Source organism: Mauremys reevesii, linkage group 13 (genome assembly GCF_016161935.1).
Source record: "Mauremys reevesii isolate NIE-2019 linkage group 13, ASM1616193v1, whole genome shotgun sequence".
Classification (NCBI taxonomy): Eukaryota; Metazoa; Chordata; order Testudines; family Geoemydidae; genus Mauremys; species Mauremys reevesii.
In genome coordinates this window covers 49,335,883-49,356,228 of record NC_052635.1, presented here as the reverse complement: position 1 = coordinate 49,356,228, position 20,346 = coordinate 49,335,883, and the positions used below count along the sequence as shown (strand labels likewise).

Below are 20,346 nucleotides of genomic sequence, written 5' to 3'. Positions count from 1 at the left end.
CCATGCAGTCATGGGCGGTGAGTTCCATACCTACATGGTGCCCAGGCACCAGCAATATTCAGAGCCCAGGGGCCCAGCTCCACCAATGTTTGGGAATGGATCTCCCTCCGGCCCCCCCCTGCTGCCCCCGCACCTCCTCTGAGTGTCCCCCGGCCCCCCCTTGCTGGCCCCATGCATGTCCCGGGGCCCTGGAGGGAGCAGAGCATCCCTGCCTCTTCTGTGCAGCTTGCCTCCCTGCAGCAACTGCTGCCGCTGGGTCCTAGTGATCCCCATATCAACTGCCAGGGCAGACTGACTCTGAGACAACCTTTCCCTTTTCCAGCGGGGCCCTCCAGCAGCACAGCCCCCCATCCTGTCCCTCCTCCCCCCCCCCCAGTCACTGCTCCTGTCCCATGCTGGGCAAGGAGGCAGCCCCATCCCCCACCCCCAGTGAGGCTACAGTCAGGGGCAACAGCAGGGGAGGAGGCACACGCAGCACCCCCTGGCACCCACCACGGGGGAGGTGAGGGAGATTCCTGGACCTGAGAGGGGCCCTAGGAGCATATGCAGTGACAGTGTGCTGCTGGGGGGGGGGCGGGAAAGGAGGGTTCCTCCCCCAGAGCTCACTGCTGCCGGCAGGGAAAGGGCTGGGGGGGAGTCCTCTCTGGCCCCTGTCCCGGAGCAGCCTGCCTGCACCCCAAACTCATCCCCAGCCCTGCCCCACCCCAGAGCTCACACCCCCAGCCAGAGCTTTCACTCCCTCACACACCCTAACCCTCTGCCCCAACCCTGAGCCTCCTCCAACACCTCAAACCCCTCATCTCCAGCCCCAGACAGAGCCCTCACACCCCCTGCACCCCCACCCTCTGCCCTAGCCGTGAGCCCCTCCCACACACCAAACACCTTATCCCCGTCCCAGACAGAGCACTCATTCCGCCGCACCCTAACCCTCTGCCCCAGCCCTGAGCCTCTCCAACACCCCAAACCCCCCAGCCAGAGCCTTCACCCCCCACACTCCTACTCTCTCCTTGAGCCCCTCCCACACCCCAAACCCCTCATTCCCAGCCCCAGACAGAGCCCTCACCCCCTACACCCCTACCTTCGCCCTGAGCCCCTCCCACGCCCGAAACCCCACATCCCCCAGGACCCGAACCAACTGCCCCAACCCAGAGCCCCTCCTGCATCATGAACCCCTCATCCCCAGCCACAGCCCTCACCCCAGCCCTCTGCCATAGCCCCCTCCCACACCCCAAACCCCTCATTCCCAGCCCCAGACAGAGCCCTCACCCCCTACACCCCTACCTTCGCCCTGAGCCCCTCCCACGCCCTAAACCCCTCATCCCCCTGGACCCTAACCATCTGCCCCAACCCTGAGCCCCCTCCTGCATCATGAACCCCTCATCCCCAGCCACAGCCCTCACCCCAGCCCTCTGCCATAGCCCCCTCCCACACCCCAAACCCCTCATTCCCAGCCCCAGACAGAGCCCTGACCCCCTACAACCCTACCCTTGCTCTGAGCCCCTCCCAAACCCCTCATCCTCCCGCACCCTGTCTGCCCCAACCCTGAGCCCCCTCCTGCATCATGAACCCCACCGCCCTCACCCCACCCCCTGCCATAGCCCTGAGCCCCCTCCCACACCCCAAACCTCTCTTCCCCTGCACCCCCTCCCTCCCCAAACTCCCTCCCAGAGCCTGCACCCCAGACCTCCTTCCCCACCCAAACTCCCTCCCTGAGCCTTGGGCAGGTGGGGGGCTGAGTTTTGGGGGGGGCATAGTTTGGGCGGGGCAGGTTCCAGGTACCACCAACATTTCTACAAACCTGCCTCCCATGCATGCAGTTTAGAGTATGATTTAGATACTTCTATTTGGTAGGTTCTCAAAGCGTTTTGCAGACTTTTGTAGCAGCAGAGAGCACTTTATTCTTGCTAAAAATGCAGCCACCTCTGAGGTGGCTCTGTTGATGCTTTTAACAGCACTTGGCAAACATGATGTAATATTCTAAGACAGACAATGGGTGGGCTTACCATCTCAAATGGAAAGTTCACAGGTAATTCAGGGAGACAGAACGTAATTATGTGACTAGGAGTTTGGCCAAGATACCAAGGCTAATACCCAACTCATAACATTTCCAAGGGATCTTATGTTCATATCTTTAATGACCACTTAAATTTTCCTTGCATCCTTCGTACACCGCCTAATACATTGGGGTCCTGGTCCACAACTATGGCTCTCAGCACTACAGTAATAACAATCCAAAAGAGCACCCCAACCCCAGAGCCCCTAGTACCATCCTGGGGCATTAGGGACAATACTGACTTGGAGAGGAAAGCGCCCCCTGCAGAGTCACCCTCACCATTCCCTGCAGCACAGTGTCCCCAGGACCATGCTGGAGCATTAGGGGCAATATCAATCACTTGACAGTGGTTAGGCAGTGTGTGTGCTCACACTTCTACTTACTATGCTAATCAGGATTGTTTCACTGTCTCCTTTCTTTCCAACCATTTACCTGCTTTATCCATCTGTTGTCTCATCAGATATACAACCTGTAAGCCCTCTGGGGCAGGGAGTCCCTTTATTTTGTGTTTGTACGGCACGAATCTCTAAGGACATTATAATAGAAATTATAAATAATAAGAAACCGTGCTAATTCAAGGGACAGTGTATCCTCTTTTGAACCACTTCCTGCAGCAGCTGGATGTTAAGACGTCTCCCATCCAAGTACTGACTCATTTTGACTATAGTTAGTGTGTGAGCCCTGCTGAGCTCACAGCTCTAGGTGGTTTGGCTATCAGCCAGAGTGTCACTCTGCTCTTCCTAGTGGTTCCTGTCTCCAGCAATATAGAACCAAAAGAGTGAAAACAAAGACCCTAGGAGCAGGCTGAAATGTACATTTTGCCATACTTCCTGTGTGGCCTGGAACTAGCAGGATCGGCTTGGGGAATTGGGACAGTGCAAGGGAGATCAGGAGGAGTAGGTTGCACTGGTGTAATTATTTAAGTATGATTTCATATTCAAATCCAATTCTGGGCTTGCCCAGCTTATGTTCACCAGTGTTCACAATGTGCAGGGATTCTGAAATGGACTGTTCCGCTGAATCCATTCCAGATGGCAAGTGGCCTCATAGTGGCCTATCATAAGCCCATCCAAAGACCTTGCCCCAATAGCAAATTTCTGAAAAGCTCCTACCATTATATGAGCTCTGGCACAGCTCCACCTGCTACTGTAAACAGGTTGATGGTGTTTTAACCAGTATGTCATCTAGACCTGTGGAGAGATGGCAGGTTAAGTGATATATGCATGATGTCTGGTCAGCTGGCCATGTTGGTCCCAGACACACAGGTTTGCAGTAGACTCACGTGTCTGTCTGTTGGGATGAGGCATCCTCAGCATGTGTGATGTTTAAACACGTCTCACTTCTTTTTCTTTGCTAAATTTGAAAGAGCGCTGTTAGAGAGCCTTTGCTCCTCAGGCTGAGGGAGTCACTAGGAAACAAAGCCACTGGAGCAAAAATAGCAACTGAAAACTTCATGCATGAAACTTATTTCCTTTCTATTTGTGTAACTCAAAATGAGCTCAGTGTTTTGTCCTCAAACTGCCCCTTAAAAATCACCTTTGAGGCTGAGACAAGGGAAATGTAAGCTCCAGAGGAAGAGTTCTGAGAAAGTGATAAGCTGTTGAAACGGGGAAATCTTGTGTCAGCTCGGAACATGCTGGCTGGGCTGTTTACCTGATTGCAGTAAGACTTCTGCAGACAAATACATTCCTGCACTGGTCAGAGTACACGGCTCCAGTTCACGGGTAGCTGGGACAGTCTTGGCCAGCAACACAGGCTAAGGCAGCCCAAGTAACACTCCATGTTGCCATAGCTCCAACAGGCTTAGCCAGCAGGAAACATCTAGGGCCAAGCTTCCTCCTGCCCCCGGACCTCCACACATCCTCTTGCACTGGTGGTATGCCAGTGCAAAGGGGCCATAGAGCGATAATGAATTGGGCCCTTAGATCTCAGGGTGACCAGCGCTCTAAAGAGACACGGGTAGGGTGGAGGAATTGTCACATGGTGATTGTCTGTAATGAGTTATCTGTCCTACATGGTATGGGCTGTCACTGATCTGTCGCTCACCTTTTCTCTCCTTTCTGCAAGAGGTGGGTTCTGTTTTTGTTTTTCTCTCATATTCCTTTTATCTCTGAATCCCCAACAGGAAATGGCTAATGCGTTTGCCCAGAAGCACCTGAGGTCTATAATCCTGAATGTGAGTATGTGACAAATGACAGGGAGCTTCTCAGCCATTACTAATTGGAAACCTCGCTTATGCTGAGTTTAAATCTTGCTGCCTAAGGGCACCTCCAGGAATATGAGTCTGTTCAGAGTGGAATTGCAACCACTCTTCCAAGAGAGAGAAGAGAGTTTGCAGCATTTCCTCCTGGCATTAGAGCAGGTCCTGTCAGGTATTGGATCTTCACGAACACGGGTATGGGCAGCCTGACTTGTGCCTACAGCAAGCAGCAAGCAGTAGTTTTTCTTACTGTTCACTCTTGCCCCAACCCTTGATATTGCAGCATGTGATCAGAGGAAACCGCCCAATCAAAACAGAAATGGCGCATCAGCTGTACGTGCTGCAGGTCCTGACCTTTAACCTCCTGGAAGAGCGGATGATGACCAAGATGGATCCCAATGATCAGGTCATTGTTAGGGCTGCAGTGAGTGCACTGTAGAAGAACCCCCAGGGTCAGCAGGCTGGGTACAATTATGAGGGACAGGAGGTGCTGAAAGAGGGGAATTGATTCATGACTGGCTTCCTTAGCTCCACCTCAGCTGCAGGGAATGTTAAAAGCTGGAGTTCCCAATGGGTGTCACTGTAAAAAGTGCCAGTTTGATTCCTGGCACTTGGTCCATGTCCATAACATGAACTCTGGAGAGAGACAGGACTGTATGGTGTTGTGTAGAAATATTGCCCGTGTGATTGCTGATGCACTGCGATCTCCTTGCTTTCTGTCCCTCAGGCACAAAGAGACATCATATTTGAGCTGAGAAGAATCGCTTTTGATGCAGAGTCTGATGGCAACACCGTACCTGGGGGCGGGACAGAGAAACGCAAAGCCATGTACACAAAGGACTACAAGATGCTGGGATTCACTGTATGTATCCGGAGGGATTGCTGATGCCACAGTTTGCTAGAGGCAGCTTAAGAGTTCCTTGTTGGGGAGGGGAGAACAGAAGGAGGCCACAAAGTGAAAAGATCACACCCCATTTCTGTATCGGAGCCTAAGACATCTCCTAAGAGAGGAACTTTGCAGAGACAGGGCTCTCTGTTCGTATCCTTGTGAACTCACTGCTCAGTTAAAGCCAGTGATTAGGCTCAGGTCTCTTGGCATGATGCGCAAGGATCTTCTTGGAGGGCACAGATACTTGTGTGTGAGTCACGTTTATCTCCACAGGAGCAACAAAAAACATTTCCAGAGACAATTTAGATAGGTGGCCACTCAAGTGTTCCCTGGGTGGATTGCTCATCTCAGGGGGAGGGTTCTGGGAGGGTTAGGGACCCCCTGCATGGGCAGATTCAGGGAGGCTTCTTTCAGGATTCCCTAGGACTAATGTGTTTGGGTTTTTCCTACACTCTACCCACAGAATCACATCAATCCAGCCATGGACTTTACCCAGACTCCCCCAGGGATGCTGGCTTTGGACAACATGCTCTACTTGGCCAAATTCCATCAGGACACCTACATAAGGGTATGAAGAGAAGGGTACCTCCTGCAAACATCATCACCCTGGTTTGTGCTGTGTCATGCATGTGCTCTCGCTCTCTCTCTAGATTGTCCTGGAAAACAGCAGTCGGGAGGACAAGCATGAGTGCCCGTTCGGGCGCAGCGCCATTGAGCTCACCAAGATGCTGTGTGAAATCCTGCAGGTTGGGGAGCTCCGTAAGTGCCTCCATCCCAATCCCTGGAACCTTTCTGCAGATGTGCTGTGTACTGGGAAGGTGCTCCCCTGAAATCACCCACAGGGTATACATTCTGTGCCCAAGGGCAGAGAGCCTGGAGCCTGCTTTCTTGTGATCCATGAGTGCTGCAACCAGGGTCTGTGCTCTCTTTGGTGAGTTAGGCTCTTCGGGCTGGAGTAGGGTTGTACAGGATCAGAGAACACTGTGGTAAAATTGCCTGCACTACAGCTCACCCAGCTGGTAGCACCGGTGCTGAAGAGCAGGTAAGAAATGTCCTTATATAGGCAAGGCCATGGATGCTTGGGGCCTCCTGAGTGATGTGTGAGAGTCAGGAGGGAAGCTCTATTCTGGGACTACAAGGATGACAGTGCTCAGCTCTTCTTTAGGTATGTGTCATTATGGATCCCACTATAGGTGTGCATGTACCTCATGCATGCAGCTCAATCTTTTTCTGAATAGCAATGTCTGTTGGGCCCCATGTGTGCCCTGTGCAAGGGCATAAAAGGAAAAGAGACCACAGCCCTACCTTAGTTCCCTCTTGCCACCCATGGCAGAGACACTGAACTAAATGAGTGTCTGACTCATTACTCTTTCTTGAGCTTCAAACTCACTTCAGATTACTTTTATTCTGTGAAGGAATTCCTCTTCACTTTCTCGTTATTAACTTTGACTTGGACATTGAAAAAAGGGGAAAGGATAGGGGGAAACCTGCCTTAAAGCTCCCGTGCACACAACCTGCACAGCACAGTGAGGCACTTCACACATGCTATAGGTTAAAACCCTGTTCATTGTGCGACAGTCTCATGTCCTTAACTGATGAGCACAACAGATTCCATTTCTGCCTTGGGGAAGGACACATCTGCAACAAGTGCTCGTTCTGCTGTTCCTTCTCATCCAATATGTGAATGTGAAGAGACACGAGGCTCAAGTTACATCTCTTTGATCGATCCATGAATGATGCAGCCAATCCTGGAGATGACAGCTCCACCAAGCTGGAGTCGTGGAGGCTATCTCCAGAAACTGCTCCACTAACCACATACCCCTGCTTTCCATCACGGCGGGAAGAAGTCATCAAAAACTGTGCCAAGTCCACTGGTATCAGCCCCAAGATCTCCAAGACCAGGCATAGCACTGGCATAGATGGCCTTACTGCTCAATGCTTTAGCACCAACTCCAGGACAAAGAGACCCTGTACCAACAGACTGGCATGGATTCCAAGTGCAGCTTGGAGCATCCAGCAGTTTTATCCCGAAAAGAGGATTTGAAACATCCTTCCAAAGACAAATCTAACCCCTCCATGACATTGAGGGCTGGGAGCAAGGTACAGACTATGAAGACAGCACAGGAGACAGCTGTACTTTTACAAATTTTGACACTGAGACTCACACCGGTACCGACATCCATGCCAGTCAACAAACCTTTCTGGTACCAAGATGTACCTTAAAGGAACTGCCATCACCTCAGCACTTGGGACAGACACCAGCACTGGAGGGCCCAGCACCAGACATACCCCCAGTGGTACTGCTGTTCACAGAGATGTACTTCTCTTCACCATATCCAGCCCATTCCTTCTCTCCTACTTCAGGTAGGGAACCCTCTTCCATCAGATCAGTATAAGGATCCGTGGGACTAGAACCCAGGTCTGTAGAGCTCAGGGCTGCAGTTCTACATCATAACCAGGGAGCCACCCAGAGCCCCATCCAAGGAGCATTGTGGAGATTAGGTGCTGTAGGAAGAACTGCCCACTGGGTCCAGAGCAGCAATAACCTGCAGCCTTTTGATTGGTCCGTGCTCACTATTTAACCCTAGAGGGTGCCCCAGGAAGTTGTTTAGGCAACCACACAGACCTCTGGCCTGCTGCAACTCCAGACCTCCCCTAGCTTTCTGATCTCCAGTCTCCGAACTCAGCCTGACTCTGACCCTTACTTTTGTCTGTTGATCCCATCTCTAGCGATTACTGCTATCCCTGCTCACTGACTACTCCCTCATGGCCACTCTTGACTGTGTGGACAGCAGCCCAGCCATAACCGCTAGGTCAAACCACTTACTCCTCTGTCTCTTACTCTCAGAAAAGGATCTTAGAGGGAGTTCCAGCAACATTCCTTACCAGGCACTGATGCATGACTGTAGTTGACCTGTCCACTGCCAATCTGACCAGTACCCTTATAATCTGCACCTTGACCTTATTGGCCCTCCTGGAGCCATCCACAGTGCAGGAGCAGACCCCTGTTGCATGTATAGGGGAAAAGAATGACATCTCAATCACCACTGGGTCAACCTCCCCTCACCAGAACTAGGGGAAGCCCTTCATGAACAAGTCAGGGCAGCTTGAGATGCTCCAACTGTCCTCCCCACCAAAGGGGTCTTCATTTTCTCCTAATGAGGTGCTTGCTTCAGCCCAGACACCAGCCATTGTTGACTTTAGAGCCTTCCAAGACGTGCTCTCGAGGATAGCTGAAACATCAGCTATTGAGATAAGTGATCCAAGAGAACATGCACAAGCTGTTTGACATTTTTAGCTCCTCAGTGCCATCAAGGATTGCCCTCCTGATATAACGAGGGCATACTGGACCCAGCAAAGGGATTGTGGCATGCCCCAGTCTCGCTTTCCCCTGCCTGGAACTAAGAAGAAAAGCACTGCCACATACTGTTCAAGAGCTTTGAACATTTTTACATGCATCCAGCACCAGGGTTGATAGTAGTATCTGAAGTTCAGGAGAAAAGACCAGATCCACCAAGGAACTCCTAAAGATAAGGACCCCAGGAAATTAGACCTTTTTAGTCAGAAGGCACATTCATCTGCCTCCCTCCAGGTGTGTATCATGAACTATAAGACCTGGTTCATGAAAGGAGTTTTTTAGGGGGGAAAGAGTGTGATTCTTCCACCCTCTTCCTATTTTGTCTCCCACAGGAATGCAGAGAAAAGCTCAGAGAAACCATCAGAGGTCCAGATGATAGCAAAAGACAGCACTACAAGTAGCAGTGGACAAGTCTGGTATGGTTGCTAGATCCATGACTATGGCAATCACAATGCACCAGGCTTCCTGGTTACAGGCACCTGTTCAGCAACCAGATGGCTGAGGCACTCCCACTCCCTCAAGGCTTCAAGGACAGTGCTGAGGTCCCTAGGGATCTACATCCCACCACCATATCAAAGCTCTTCCAACATCAGACCCTGCAAAGTCAAAGAGCACTCTCCCGTTACCAGGTACCAACCAGATACGCATTCAGAAAGCAGGTCTGTAGCTCCAGGAGCACCTGTCATCTTCCTCTGTCATGCAGCAGGTTTGATGGGGCTGTTGAGAACCACATCAAGACCATCCCAGAGCTGACATTGAGAAACCACCTCACCCACTTCCATCTGGTGTGGTCAGGAATTATACCAGCAAATGAGTGCTGGGCGTGCCCCATGTAATTATTTTCCTTGCCCCCTACCCACTCTCCTTCCCTATCCGTCTTGATGGACCTCTCACAAGAGCCTGTTACAAACAAGTGGCCTTATTGCTTCATCTAGGATCCATAGGACAGGCTCTCGACTTTTAGGACACGTACTTCCACACAGCAATCCACCTGGGCCACAGAAGTACCTGAGGTTTACAGTAGAGCCCAATCACTGCAAGTACAAAGTATTGCCTTTTGGGTTCTTCCCAGCACCAAGAGTCTACAAAATGTGTTGCCACGATGGTGGCACACCTACGAGGGCAGCTATAACTAGATGACTGGCTGATCAGAGGCAGATCCTGTTAGGAAGCTCTGACCAGCCTCAGTTGTGCCCTTTCCCTGTTTGCGGAGCTGGGCCTCCTGGTGAATTACAAGAAATTGGTTTTTTATCCCATCACAGATGATAGTTTATACGGGCCAGGATAAATTCCATGACAGCAAGGGCTAATCTGCCAGAAAACAGATTCCTCTTTTTCCAGTTATCACTGAACACAGTGAAATCACAACCAGCTATGATGGTACAGATTTGTCTTGCATTATTAGGCTATATGTCCCTGTGAACGTACCTGATGCTGCTTGCCAGAATTCATCTGAGGCCTCTACAGTTCTGGCTCAGGTAAGTTTACTCCTAGGCCAAGTACCTGATGAGCAGGAAAGGCCTACTACTACCTCATGTCCTCTTAGTGCTGGACTGGTGGCTGCATGCCTGCAAAGCCCAAAAAGGGATGCAGGTCAAAGTGACCCTGTTGCCAACTATGGCATTACTTGACATATCGGGTACAGGCTGGGGAGCTCACTTAGGCCATTTACAGATACAAGGAGTCTAGTCCCCAGAGGACACAGAGCTGCATATAAATGTTGTAGAACTCAGAGCAATTGGACTGGTGTGTATAGCATTTCTCTCAGTCTTATAACATTCCATAGTGCAGACACTGAGAGACAATACATTGGCATTTCATTACATGAACAAGGAAGGGGTGCCAGCTCTTTGCCTCTCTTCAAAGGAACGAACAAACTGTGGAAATGGTATCATCTGCATAGCATAACCCTGGGAGCGCTGCACCTCCTGGGAGTTGTCAACAATCTGATGAACGTCCCGAGCAAGCAGTCCGTTACCAGTCACGAGGGTTGATGCAGGATTCTATCACTAGGTCGACTTTCCATCAGTGGGCGACACCTCTGATGTGTACCACCAAAGACAACACCAAGTGTCCAAACTTCTGTTCCAGAAAGGGCATGAGCCTTTGATCATTGCTGGATGTTTTTCTTCTGCAATGGAATCAAGATCTCGTATTGCCTTCCCACTAATTCCGCTAATCCCCAAGATTACTGGCAAAGACACACAGTACCAGGGCCATATTCAGAGCCCCTATTGACTGAGGCAGTTCTGGCTGACAGACCTGTTGCAGGTGTCTGTGAAATCACCAGTCAGGCTGCTGGGCCAATTAGACCTTTTCTCACAGGGTCAGATTCTCCATCTGGAACCAAAGTTCCTGCACTTGACTGCTTGAATGCTGGCTGGTTAAGCACCATGATAAAGGATTGCTCCCTACAAGTTCAAGAAATCCTGGTACAGAGCAGGAAAACTGACTCCACCAAATGGAAAAAGTTCTCTGTATGGGCTGCCTGATACAGTCTAGACCAGAAGAGTCTCAACTATTTGCTGCAGTTAAAACATTCCGGATTGTCCTTTAGTTCAGTCAAGATCCACTTGTGGCAATATCAGTGTACCATCCACCGATACAGTTGCTCTTGATCTTCTCTTATCCACCACTATCCAAGTTTTTCAAGGGTCTAATGGCTACTTACCCACCGGTCAGGGAACTTATTCCCACATAGGACCTCAGCATCATCCTTCTAAGGCTAACGGAGCTCCCCTTTGAGCCCCTCTTGAAGTGTGCTATCCACCATCTCACTCTTAAAACAGTCTTTTTTTGGTGGCCATCACCCAAGTCAAGGTGAGATAGCTTCAGGCACTGATGCAGAACCCCTGTATGCTTCGTTCCATAAAGAGGATTGTATTAAGACTTCCTGCAAAATTAATTCTCAATATGGTTTCTGAGTTCAAAAAACAATCTATTACTTTATCTCTGGTCTTTCCAAGGCCACATTCCACCCAAGAGGTGAAGCTGCTGCACATTCTGGATGTATCAGAGTTCTCCAATATTATAGTGACAGGGCCACACTTTTTAGACTCTGTCGACATCTATTTGTGGCTGTGGCCAGCTTCTCCAAGGGGCAGGCTATTTCATCACAAAGACTATCAAAATGGGTAACTCAGTGTATCTCGTTGTGTTACTAGCTGGCCACTATACCTCTCCCACTGACTGTTAAGACTCTCTCTACCAGAGCCCAAGCAACATCCGCCTGCTTTCAAAAAAAGCCAGTTATCCAAAATCTGCAAGGCAGCTATGTTAAACAATCCATTCATATTTGTCAAACACTATGGACTGTACTTAGCTGCTAGATCTGATGTCAATTTGGGAGAGCAATCCTCCAATCTCTATTTGACTGATGCAGCTGATACTTTTAATTCCCACCATCCTGAGGGAACAGTGCTTGCCAGTCACTTATAGTCGGATCTACACTGACTGCTACTCAGAAAAGATTCCAAGCTTGCCACGTGAGGTGCATGCGAACCTACAGTGGGATCCACACTGATGAATCATGGTTACTGTAGGGTAAGAAACTGATCTTTTAATCATTCTTTATGGCACAGTGCAAATCACAGTAGGGGAAATAACATATGGAAGAAAGTTGATAGTAACTATAAATTAAAAATTAGGAATAGTAGAAAATTGATAAGAGAAGCAAAGGGACAGAAGGAGAAATCTGTGTCCAGCAGAGTTAAGGACAATAAGGAGGAGTTAAAGTATATTAGGAATAAAAAGAATCCTAAAACTGGTATTGGTCCTTTACTAGATGGGATTGTTAGTGTTATCAATAATAATGCAGAAAAGGGAGAAGTGTTCAATAAATATTTCTGTTCTGCATTTGGGGGAAAAACAGGTGATATAGTCATATCATATGATAACATTCTTTCCAATCCACTAATATCTCAGGAGACTGTTAAACCTGCCCGGCCCACCATGGGGCTTTCCCCGCACAAGCGGCGGAACAAGTTTGAGAACCACTGGACTAGATGATCACAGTGATCCTTTTGACCTTAGAATCGATGAATAAGGTGCCTGAATAAAGCAGCAGAAGTAGCGGAGTATTGCACAGTGATTTTTGCTCACCGGTTAAAGAGACAGACTGATTCTCAGAACTGGACTCTGAAGTAATTTCCCCATCCCCAACATATACTAGCATGGGTCAGGGGAGGTAAACCATAGACAGGCTCATGTAGCCTTTTTTAAATTTATTTATTTAAACTTGAATTTAGTAATTTTGCATTAAACTACCATGGGCTCAGCTCCTTTTGCTAGTTTCAAGCTCAGCAGAGTGAAAATCACCTCTGGTGCTTTTCTCAAATTTGGAGACTCCAGGAAAACATGAAGACCAAGGATAGTGGCCAAAGACACAATCACGAGTACAAAGTGTTATCTGTACTACAAGTTTTATTAAAGCACTAAGTAAAGTTAAAATTACCCATGCATATATAAATCCTACAAAAACTCATGCAGTGACTAAGACTGTAGTCATATTCATATCCTCAAAGATATTCTAGCATCTGATAGATCTCTTAGCAGATGACCATTGATAGAGGGATGATTCCTGCTGGGGTTTCCCCATGGGGTTGTCCCTTGGGGATCTTCCCACTTTTACCCAACCAATTAACCTCTTCTATATTGTTGTTCTGATCACATATGCATGAGGGTTTCAACCCTCTTTTCTTTATCTGTACTTCCATACCCCATGAATACTGGGGTGTCCCATTTTTCATAGGTTGTTTCTTAGTTCCTCTTATTCTCATTAGCATCTATGTACAACATGTAACCTGCAGTCAGGACAGGACAGTCCATGTTACAATCAGGTGTCTTGTGGTCTTAGACAATACATGGTAGTTTATTGCAATCTAGTTTTCTGTAATATCACCCATTGGCACATCTTTTACAGTAATCTTGTGACTTTACTGGCATAGGGTTATTCCTAGGTCACCCACTCATGTCAAGCATTCTTAAGTCTATGGCCTAATATGGCTAAGCTAAAATCTTACAGGCCTCAGGTCCTGCATTCCAGCCATGCTTTACTGATATACCTAATACAAACTCATCACTCCAAAATATTTGTCAATTTTATACTTCTATAATCCAACAATTTAAATCTATTTAGCATACATTTATTATTATATATGAAATAGCATATGAATTGACCATGACACCAAATATCACAATGATTAATGGATGATAAAATGAACTACTTGGCTACAATCATGTTAGGGTCAGAAGTGTGTATTACACACACTGTCAGGCTGCTCCAATTGCAACAAGTTTAGTTCTTCCCATGAGCTCCAGGACCTCCTACCCTGGCTGCTCGGACACTCACATAATTTCCTTCTCTGTCCCTGAAGCCAATGAGGGCCGGAACGACTACCACCCCATGTTCTTCACCCATGACCGAGCATTCGAGGAGCTCTTTGCCATCTGCATCCAGCTGCTAAACAAGACCTGGAAGGAGATGAGAGCAACGGCAGAGGATTTCAACAAGGTCAGGGGGATGGGAATCTGCCCTGGGAAGGGCTCTGTATTGGAGAGGGAGAGCGCACAGAGAGACTCCTTACTCAGCAAAGTATGGAGCAGAGGGGAGGTGTGTACAAGTGCACATAGGACTCAGGAATATGTTTAGGATACTGGTGAAGGAGGCAGCCTTGTGACCTCTGCTTTCCCTGCCCTGGGCCCTCAAAGCCCTCAGCTGGATGTGCCCCCAACCACACTCTCACTGTATCTGTCCCTTGCAGCCCTTGGCTGAATTCAGTCCTGAATCCCAGCTCCCCTTGGGCAGCAGGAATGTAAGCTGCCTGTTATCTCCCATCCCATCCCTCTAGGTGATGCAGGTTGTACGTGAGCAGATCACCCGGGCTCTGCCCTCCAAACCCAACTCCTTGGACCAGTTCAAGAGCAAGCTGCGCAGCCTAAGCTACTCTGAGATCCTGCGGCTGCGCCAGTCTGAGAGAATGAGCCAAGATGACTTTCAGTCACCACCCATTGTGTAAGTGCCTGACAGGGGCAGCTCTCTTCCCCACAGACTCATAGATTTTAAGGTCAGAAGGGGCCATTATGATCATCTAGTCTGACCTCCTGCACATTGAATTGCGGGCTGCTAACCCCAGACTCTTGTTTACTCAATTGTCTTTGATCTCCAGGGAGCTGAGAGAGAAAATCCAGCCTGAGATCCTGGAGCTGATAAAACAGCAGCGTCTGAACCGGCTGTGCGAGGGAAGCAGCTTCCGGAAAATTGGGAATCGCAGGAGACAAGGTGGGGCCTACTACAGCCTCCCAGTGTGGGAGCACTGAAGCAAATAGGACCAAGTAGCTTTACCAGTTGGCAAGGAAGGGAGTGTATAGACAGGGTTGCTACACTGGCCAACAGGCTGGGATGGCACAGAGGTGCATACATACAGGAGACCGCAATCCTTGTCACAGCCAGCAGGTGGCACTGTAGAGAATGAGCTAGTGGGGCTATACAGGGCTATCATGGGGGCCTTGTCTGAATGACTCTACTTACGCCATGCTGTGCGTTGTGTTTTCCAGAGAGATTCTGGTACTGTCGTCTGGCTCTGAACCACAAGGTTCTACACTACGGAGACCTGGAAGACAATGCCCAAGGCGAAGTGACCTTCGAGTCGCTGCAGGAAAAGAGTAGGTCCATGTTATTGCTCTGACGCTGGCACTATGTGCAATGCCCTGTGCTCTGCCACCTAACGACCATAGGTACCGGTGGCTACAGCACTGACTGGTACTCAGGAGATCTGAATTCAGTTCCTGGCCCTTCCCCAAACCCCTGTGTGACCTTTGATGTGTCACTTGGTACTTCCCACTTCCAGGGGTTATGGGGGTAAGTTCATTTGTGTTTGAGGCTAAGACAGTCTGGTAATGGAGTCTGTAGAAAAGCCTGTAAACAGACAGATGGATATGGGGCCATGCATCTCTAACTTCAAGGTAAAGCCCCATCTCTTCATAGTCAGGGTTCCTCCTGTTGTGACTTTCCTGTTTCACTCCTAGTCCCTGTAGCAGACATCAAGGCCATCGTCACAGGGAAGGACTGTCCACACATGAAGGAGAAAAGTGCACTGAAGCAGAACAAGGTAACTGCTCCCTTCCTTTCTTTGGTACAGTCCCTTGGCTGATGAGCAGTTCTTGGAAGGGTGGAAGCAGCAGAAACGAGCTCTAAATGACAGCTGTCTATGGAAACCATTTACGCACAGTCCCAGCCTAAATTTGGGACCCCTACATCTCCTTTCCAATCCCTGGTCTCTTTGCTGTTTCACTCCGAGAACCGCTGCCCACCCAACTTCTTCGGTGACTGGCAAGGTGCCCTGGTGCTAGTTGCACAGTGAGGAGGTGCCCGGGGCACAGGATTGCATTGTGGAGGTGTCCTGGGCTGCAGCTGGGACCCCCAACATTGTTGGTGTAGCAGAAAGGACTGTTATGATGCTTTATCTAGCTGATAATTAAAAACCTCTTCCTTCAGGAAGTGTTGGAATTGGCCTTCTCGATATTGTATGATCCTGATGAGACACTGAACTTCATTGCACCTAATAAGTATGAGGTAAGAAATGGAGCTGTCAAGTTGCAAAGAGGAGACAGGGAAAAACCAGTTCCCTGCAGGGTTTGGCCAAGATGCGCCAGTCTCACTGTTAAAAAATGTTGCCTAATGCTCAACCTAAATCTCCCTTGTTTGTAATATCATCCTGTTAAGACAAGTTCTAGCTCCTTGTACCACCGTGAATGACTTCCCTTAGTCCTTGGTAGAGGCGCCATCTTTCTAAATTGCCGAGGGGTGCTCGACCCCCTCTCTAGAGCACCCATGGAGTTGGCGTCTATGGTCCTTGGCGTTGGCCATCAACAGGCTGTTCCTCACATGCTCTGAGACGTGATGCCTAAAATTGCATTGTCTTTTCTGCTGCCATGTCATATTGCAAACTCATGTCCAATTGTCTGCTCACTCCCGTGTTGGGGGTCTCAGTCATTCTTACTTCCCTAGCTTCTCCCTCCCATTAGGAGTCTGTGGTTGAATTACTTACCCCCAGATCAATTTACTGCATTTTCTGAATTTCTCATTTTATTTCCTGCTTGTCACCAATTTCAGGGGGCCTCCAGAGCAATGTTCCTACCCATGGTTTGTGCTGGTATATTTTGGGATGGGGGGCTCCACAGGGGCATTCCCCATGGTTTATGGCTAGGGGTGTAAGTTGTCTACTTGTTCTCCACAGTACTGTATCTGGATCGATGGACTCAATTCCCTCCTAGGGAAGGACATGTCCAGTGAGCTAACCAAGAGTGACCTGGACACGCTGCTGAGCATGGAAATGAAGCTGAGACTCCTGGACCTGGAGAATATCCAGATCCCTGAGGCCCCACCACCCATCCCCAAGGAGCCCAGCAGCTATGACTTTGTCTATCACTATGGTTGACACAGGCAGAACTGGACAGGGGAGGAAGGGACAGCTACTGCTGAAAAGAGACTCAGAACCCTGGAGATTGTTCGGAGATTGGCATCATGTCCTTTGTTTGTACAGGACGAGTTCTGAACATGGCAACCATTGATTGCTAATCTCTCTATGCCCCAGCCATTCCAGTAGGCCTGCAACTTCTTGTTTACCCACCTCATTATGGGGTGAGAGTCACAATGCTGGGGTGCCATATGGGGGAGGTACCCCATTCTCAACAGCAACACTGTATGGCACTAGGTGAGGAATATGCCTAGCAAGAGGAGGAGCTTCTTCCCTGGCCACAGGATTGGCATCCACCCTTGTATCCCAGAACTGTTGAGTCTCCATTCAATCCCACCTTCTACCAGAAACCATAATAAAATCATTGAGTGACTGACAGCTGCTGCAGCAGAAAATGGTGCAAAGAGGGAGTCCCTTGGTCGCTACAGGAGTGACACTGGTGCCTGAGGGATGAGAGCAGAAGCCAATGAACAGTTGGGGGTCAGCATCCCCCAGTAACTCATTATTGTATGATTTTTATATGAATTACCATAATATAAATAACAATCCTTACCATATCTATAGTATTTAACTTCTTGAAGCGCTTCATCAGCATTAATGTTAATCCTACAACCCTTTTTTTATGAGGTGGAAAACTCAACCACAGACATTTAGTGATTTGTCCAAGGCTACAGAGAAAGGGTCATTGCCTGAGATGGGTTTAAGCTGGGTCACAGCATCTAGCTTTTATGCTTTTTCCTCTATAGCTATTTCCTCCCACAAGCATTGAGTATCTTCTTGTCTGTCTGTCCATCCATCCATGCGACACCAAGATCCAGCATCAAGACACTGATGCTGCTTCTATATTTCAAGGGCATCAGACATTCTTTGCTTGCTTCACCAGATCACATACTCCAAGCCTCTGCACAGGGAGAGGTAAGGAGGAATTTCCAGCAGGAGTGAGTGCTCTTCCAGGCAGTCATGGAGCAGTGAGAATCATTTGTGAACTAATTTTCTCTGAGTAGCGTTGTTCTCCTTCCCTCATACTCCTGGAGGCTGAGAAGACCGTGAATGTAGCAGCCACTTAGCAGGTGAAACAAACTTTCAAGCCAGCTACTTTCTCTAATTACATCCATCATGCATAGGCGCTGAATCCATGGGTGCTCAGCACTCACCAGCAGCTCCCCATGGCCCCGCCCCGCCCCCCTGCTCCAGCTTACCTCCACAAGCGTGCCGCTGCGTCCTTCTTCTCCCCCCTCCCAGTGCTTGCGCCGTGAAACAGCTGATTCGCGGGGCAGGGAGGGACGGGGGAAGGGATCCAATAGGGGCACAGAGGGGGCAGAGTTAGGGCAGGGATTTTGGGGATGGAATGGGGGCGGGGCAGGGACGGAGGGGTGCAGGCACCCAATGGCGCAGGAGAAAGTTGGCACCTATGCCATCATGTTGTTGTTCGAGGGCTTGCACATGGCCATTCCACTGTAGGCTTGAGTGTGCCTCGTGCAGTTGAACTTTTTCCCTCCGCAGAAACCATTGGGAAGCTTGAGTGCCCTCTGTCACTACACGCCACTGCATGCTTCTATAACAGGGTGGAGCCACCCCGACCAACATCAATTCCTTCTTACCACCAGTGATGGCTGTCGGAGTGGTGTCAGATTTGTTGTCATAAGTGCTTCCCTCATTCCTTTGCATACCTATATCCTGTTATTGTTAGGAATTAGTTAAGTTTACATTTGTTTTAGCTAGTTTTAGTGATAGATTTTAGTCTTACGTCTTTTGGGACCAATTTTTCATCTTTTGGTATCAGAATCAGGACTGGACCGATGCCATACTCCCCAGGTTTTAAGTCTATGCCGGTCAGTGACCCACACCCAATCTGTGTGAAATGTTTTGGAGAATCCTACAAAGGTGACATATGTCACATCTGCAAGGCATCGAAGCCCTGATCAAAGAAGGATTGAGCAGCAAGGCTCAAATGTTTACTCATGGAGGCGGGACTTCTCCCTTCCTCTCATTGGACTCGTCTCACGCAGAGAGCGCCCCAAGTGCATCAGCTTCAGTACAAAGTGCACTGCAGATGTCTACAGTTCCTCGGTCCCATTGGCCAGTACTGAAGAAAAAATGTAGCCCCTTCTCAGGCTCAGTACCTCACTTGGGTGTACTGGTGCCAAAGCCAAGTAGAGGCAGAGAATGTATGAGACATTTGGGGGAGAGTGTCTCTCTGGAGCACTCTTCAGCTAAGAAGAAGGGATCTCTGCCTCTGGAGGCTGTGACAGGTCTGTCGAGGGCATCCCCTGAAAGATTTCTGCGGCAAAATCATCAGTCATTGCTGCGCTCAACTACCGTGGAGGCACCTGCAGCCACAAGGAATCTGCTTAGCCTCTCGGTACTGGTATCCCCGGCAGAGCAAGGTGGTTTGCAGCTAGTACCAATGCTTGTAACACCTACCTAACCACAGGAACCCGCAGTACGATTACCTCCCAAGCTTCCACAAAGACTGGTGCAATCAAAGGCCAAGCCTCTGGTGATAGCCTGAGCCTGGGAATGATGGTACTGGGGCTATCTATCCCCAGTCCCAACTGGTTCTGTCCTCTCCTTCCCGCCACACACCCTCCCCCTGTGACGAAGTGGGGCTGTTCTTAATGTTTCCTCTGAATACTGTGTGGGTGCCTCAGTTTCTGGCTAACATTCTGTCTCCATGGCAACTAGTGGCCCGAGCCCTTCCCCCCTGCAAGGGGATGCTAAAGGTGTGGGAGAACAAAGATCAGGTGACCTCCTGGCCCAGGAAAGAGACAAAGGCCAGAAAGGAGGGGCTCTGGAGGGGGTTTCAGTTTGGGGCTGGCTGGGTACGAGGAATGAGTGCAGACGGGGTGGTCTGCCTCGCTGGGCCCCAAAATGGACCTGGCTGAGGGGTCCCATTTTCTGTACCTACAAGCTCTGTTTTAGACTGTTCCTGTCATCTAATTAAACCTCTGTTTTACTGGCTGGCTGAGAGTCACATGACTGCGAAGTGGGGGTGCAGGACTCTCTGGCTTCCCCAGGACCCCGCCTGGGCGGACTCGCTGGGGGAAGCTCACGGAGGGGCAGAAGATGCTGAATGCTCTAAGGAGAGACCCAGGAGGTGAAGCCATGTGAGCTTCTTGCCCTGAAGACAGTCTGCTCCAAGGGAGAGGAGGCTTCCAAAGTCCGGCCTGGCTTTGTGGAGAGCAGTTCCAGAGTATTGCCTGGGGACTCCGTGACACCCCCATTGTCAAACATTTCTGAATTCTTCCTCTTTGGACTCAGAGATGCATTCGTCTGTCCCATCCAAGACAGAGGGCATACCCTCTATCAGAGATTCTCAAATGGGTCATGCAACAGTCACAGCACTGGCCTCCGAAGGGGCAATGGCCC

At 49.5% G+C, this 20,346-nt stretch overlaps 1 protein-coding gene across 4 annotated transcripts in view; it reads left to right on the top strand.

Annotated features, from left to right (window-relative positions):
* ELMO2 (engulfment and cell motility 2) overlaps positions 1-17,534 on the top strand; it is a 45,405-nt gene extending 27,871 nt beyond the window's left edge. For all 4 annotated transcript variants that reach the window (XM_039498177.1, XM_039498178.1, XM_039498175.1 and 1 more), the window contains 12 exons: positions 4,179-4,229; positions 4,537-4,659; positions 4,981-5,115; positions 5,606-5,710; positions 5,793-5,901; positions 13,876-14,012; positions 14,350-14,513; positions 14,668-14,780; positions 15,056-15,163; positions 15,527-15,609; positions 15,996-16,073; positions 16,738-17,534. In XM_039498177.1, coding sequence (XP_039354111.1) covers positions 4,179-4,229; positions 4,537-4,659; positions 4,981-5,115; positions 5,606-5,710; positions 5,793-5,901; positions 13,876-14,012; positions 14,350-14,513; positions 14,668-14,780; positions 15,056-15,163; positions 15,527-15,609; positions 15,996-16,073; positions 16,738-16,938 — 1,407 coding nt within the window. In that variant the 3' untranslated portion in view covers positions 16,939-17,534. The remainder of the gene's footprint in view (positions 1-4,178; positions 4,230-4,536; positions 4,660-4,980; positions 5,116-5,605; positions 5,711-5,792; positions 5,902-13,875; positions 14,013-14,349; positions 14,514-14,667; positions 14,781-15,055; positions 15,164-15,526; positions 15,610-15,995; positions 16,074-16,737) is intronic.
* Positions 17,535-20,346: the final 2,812 nt, after the last annotated feature.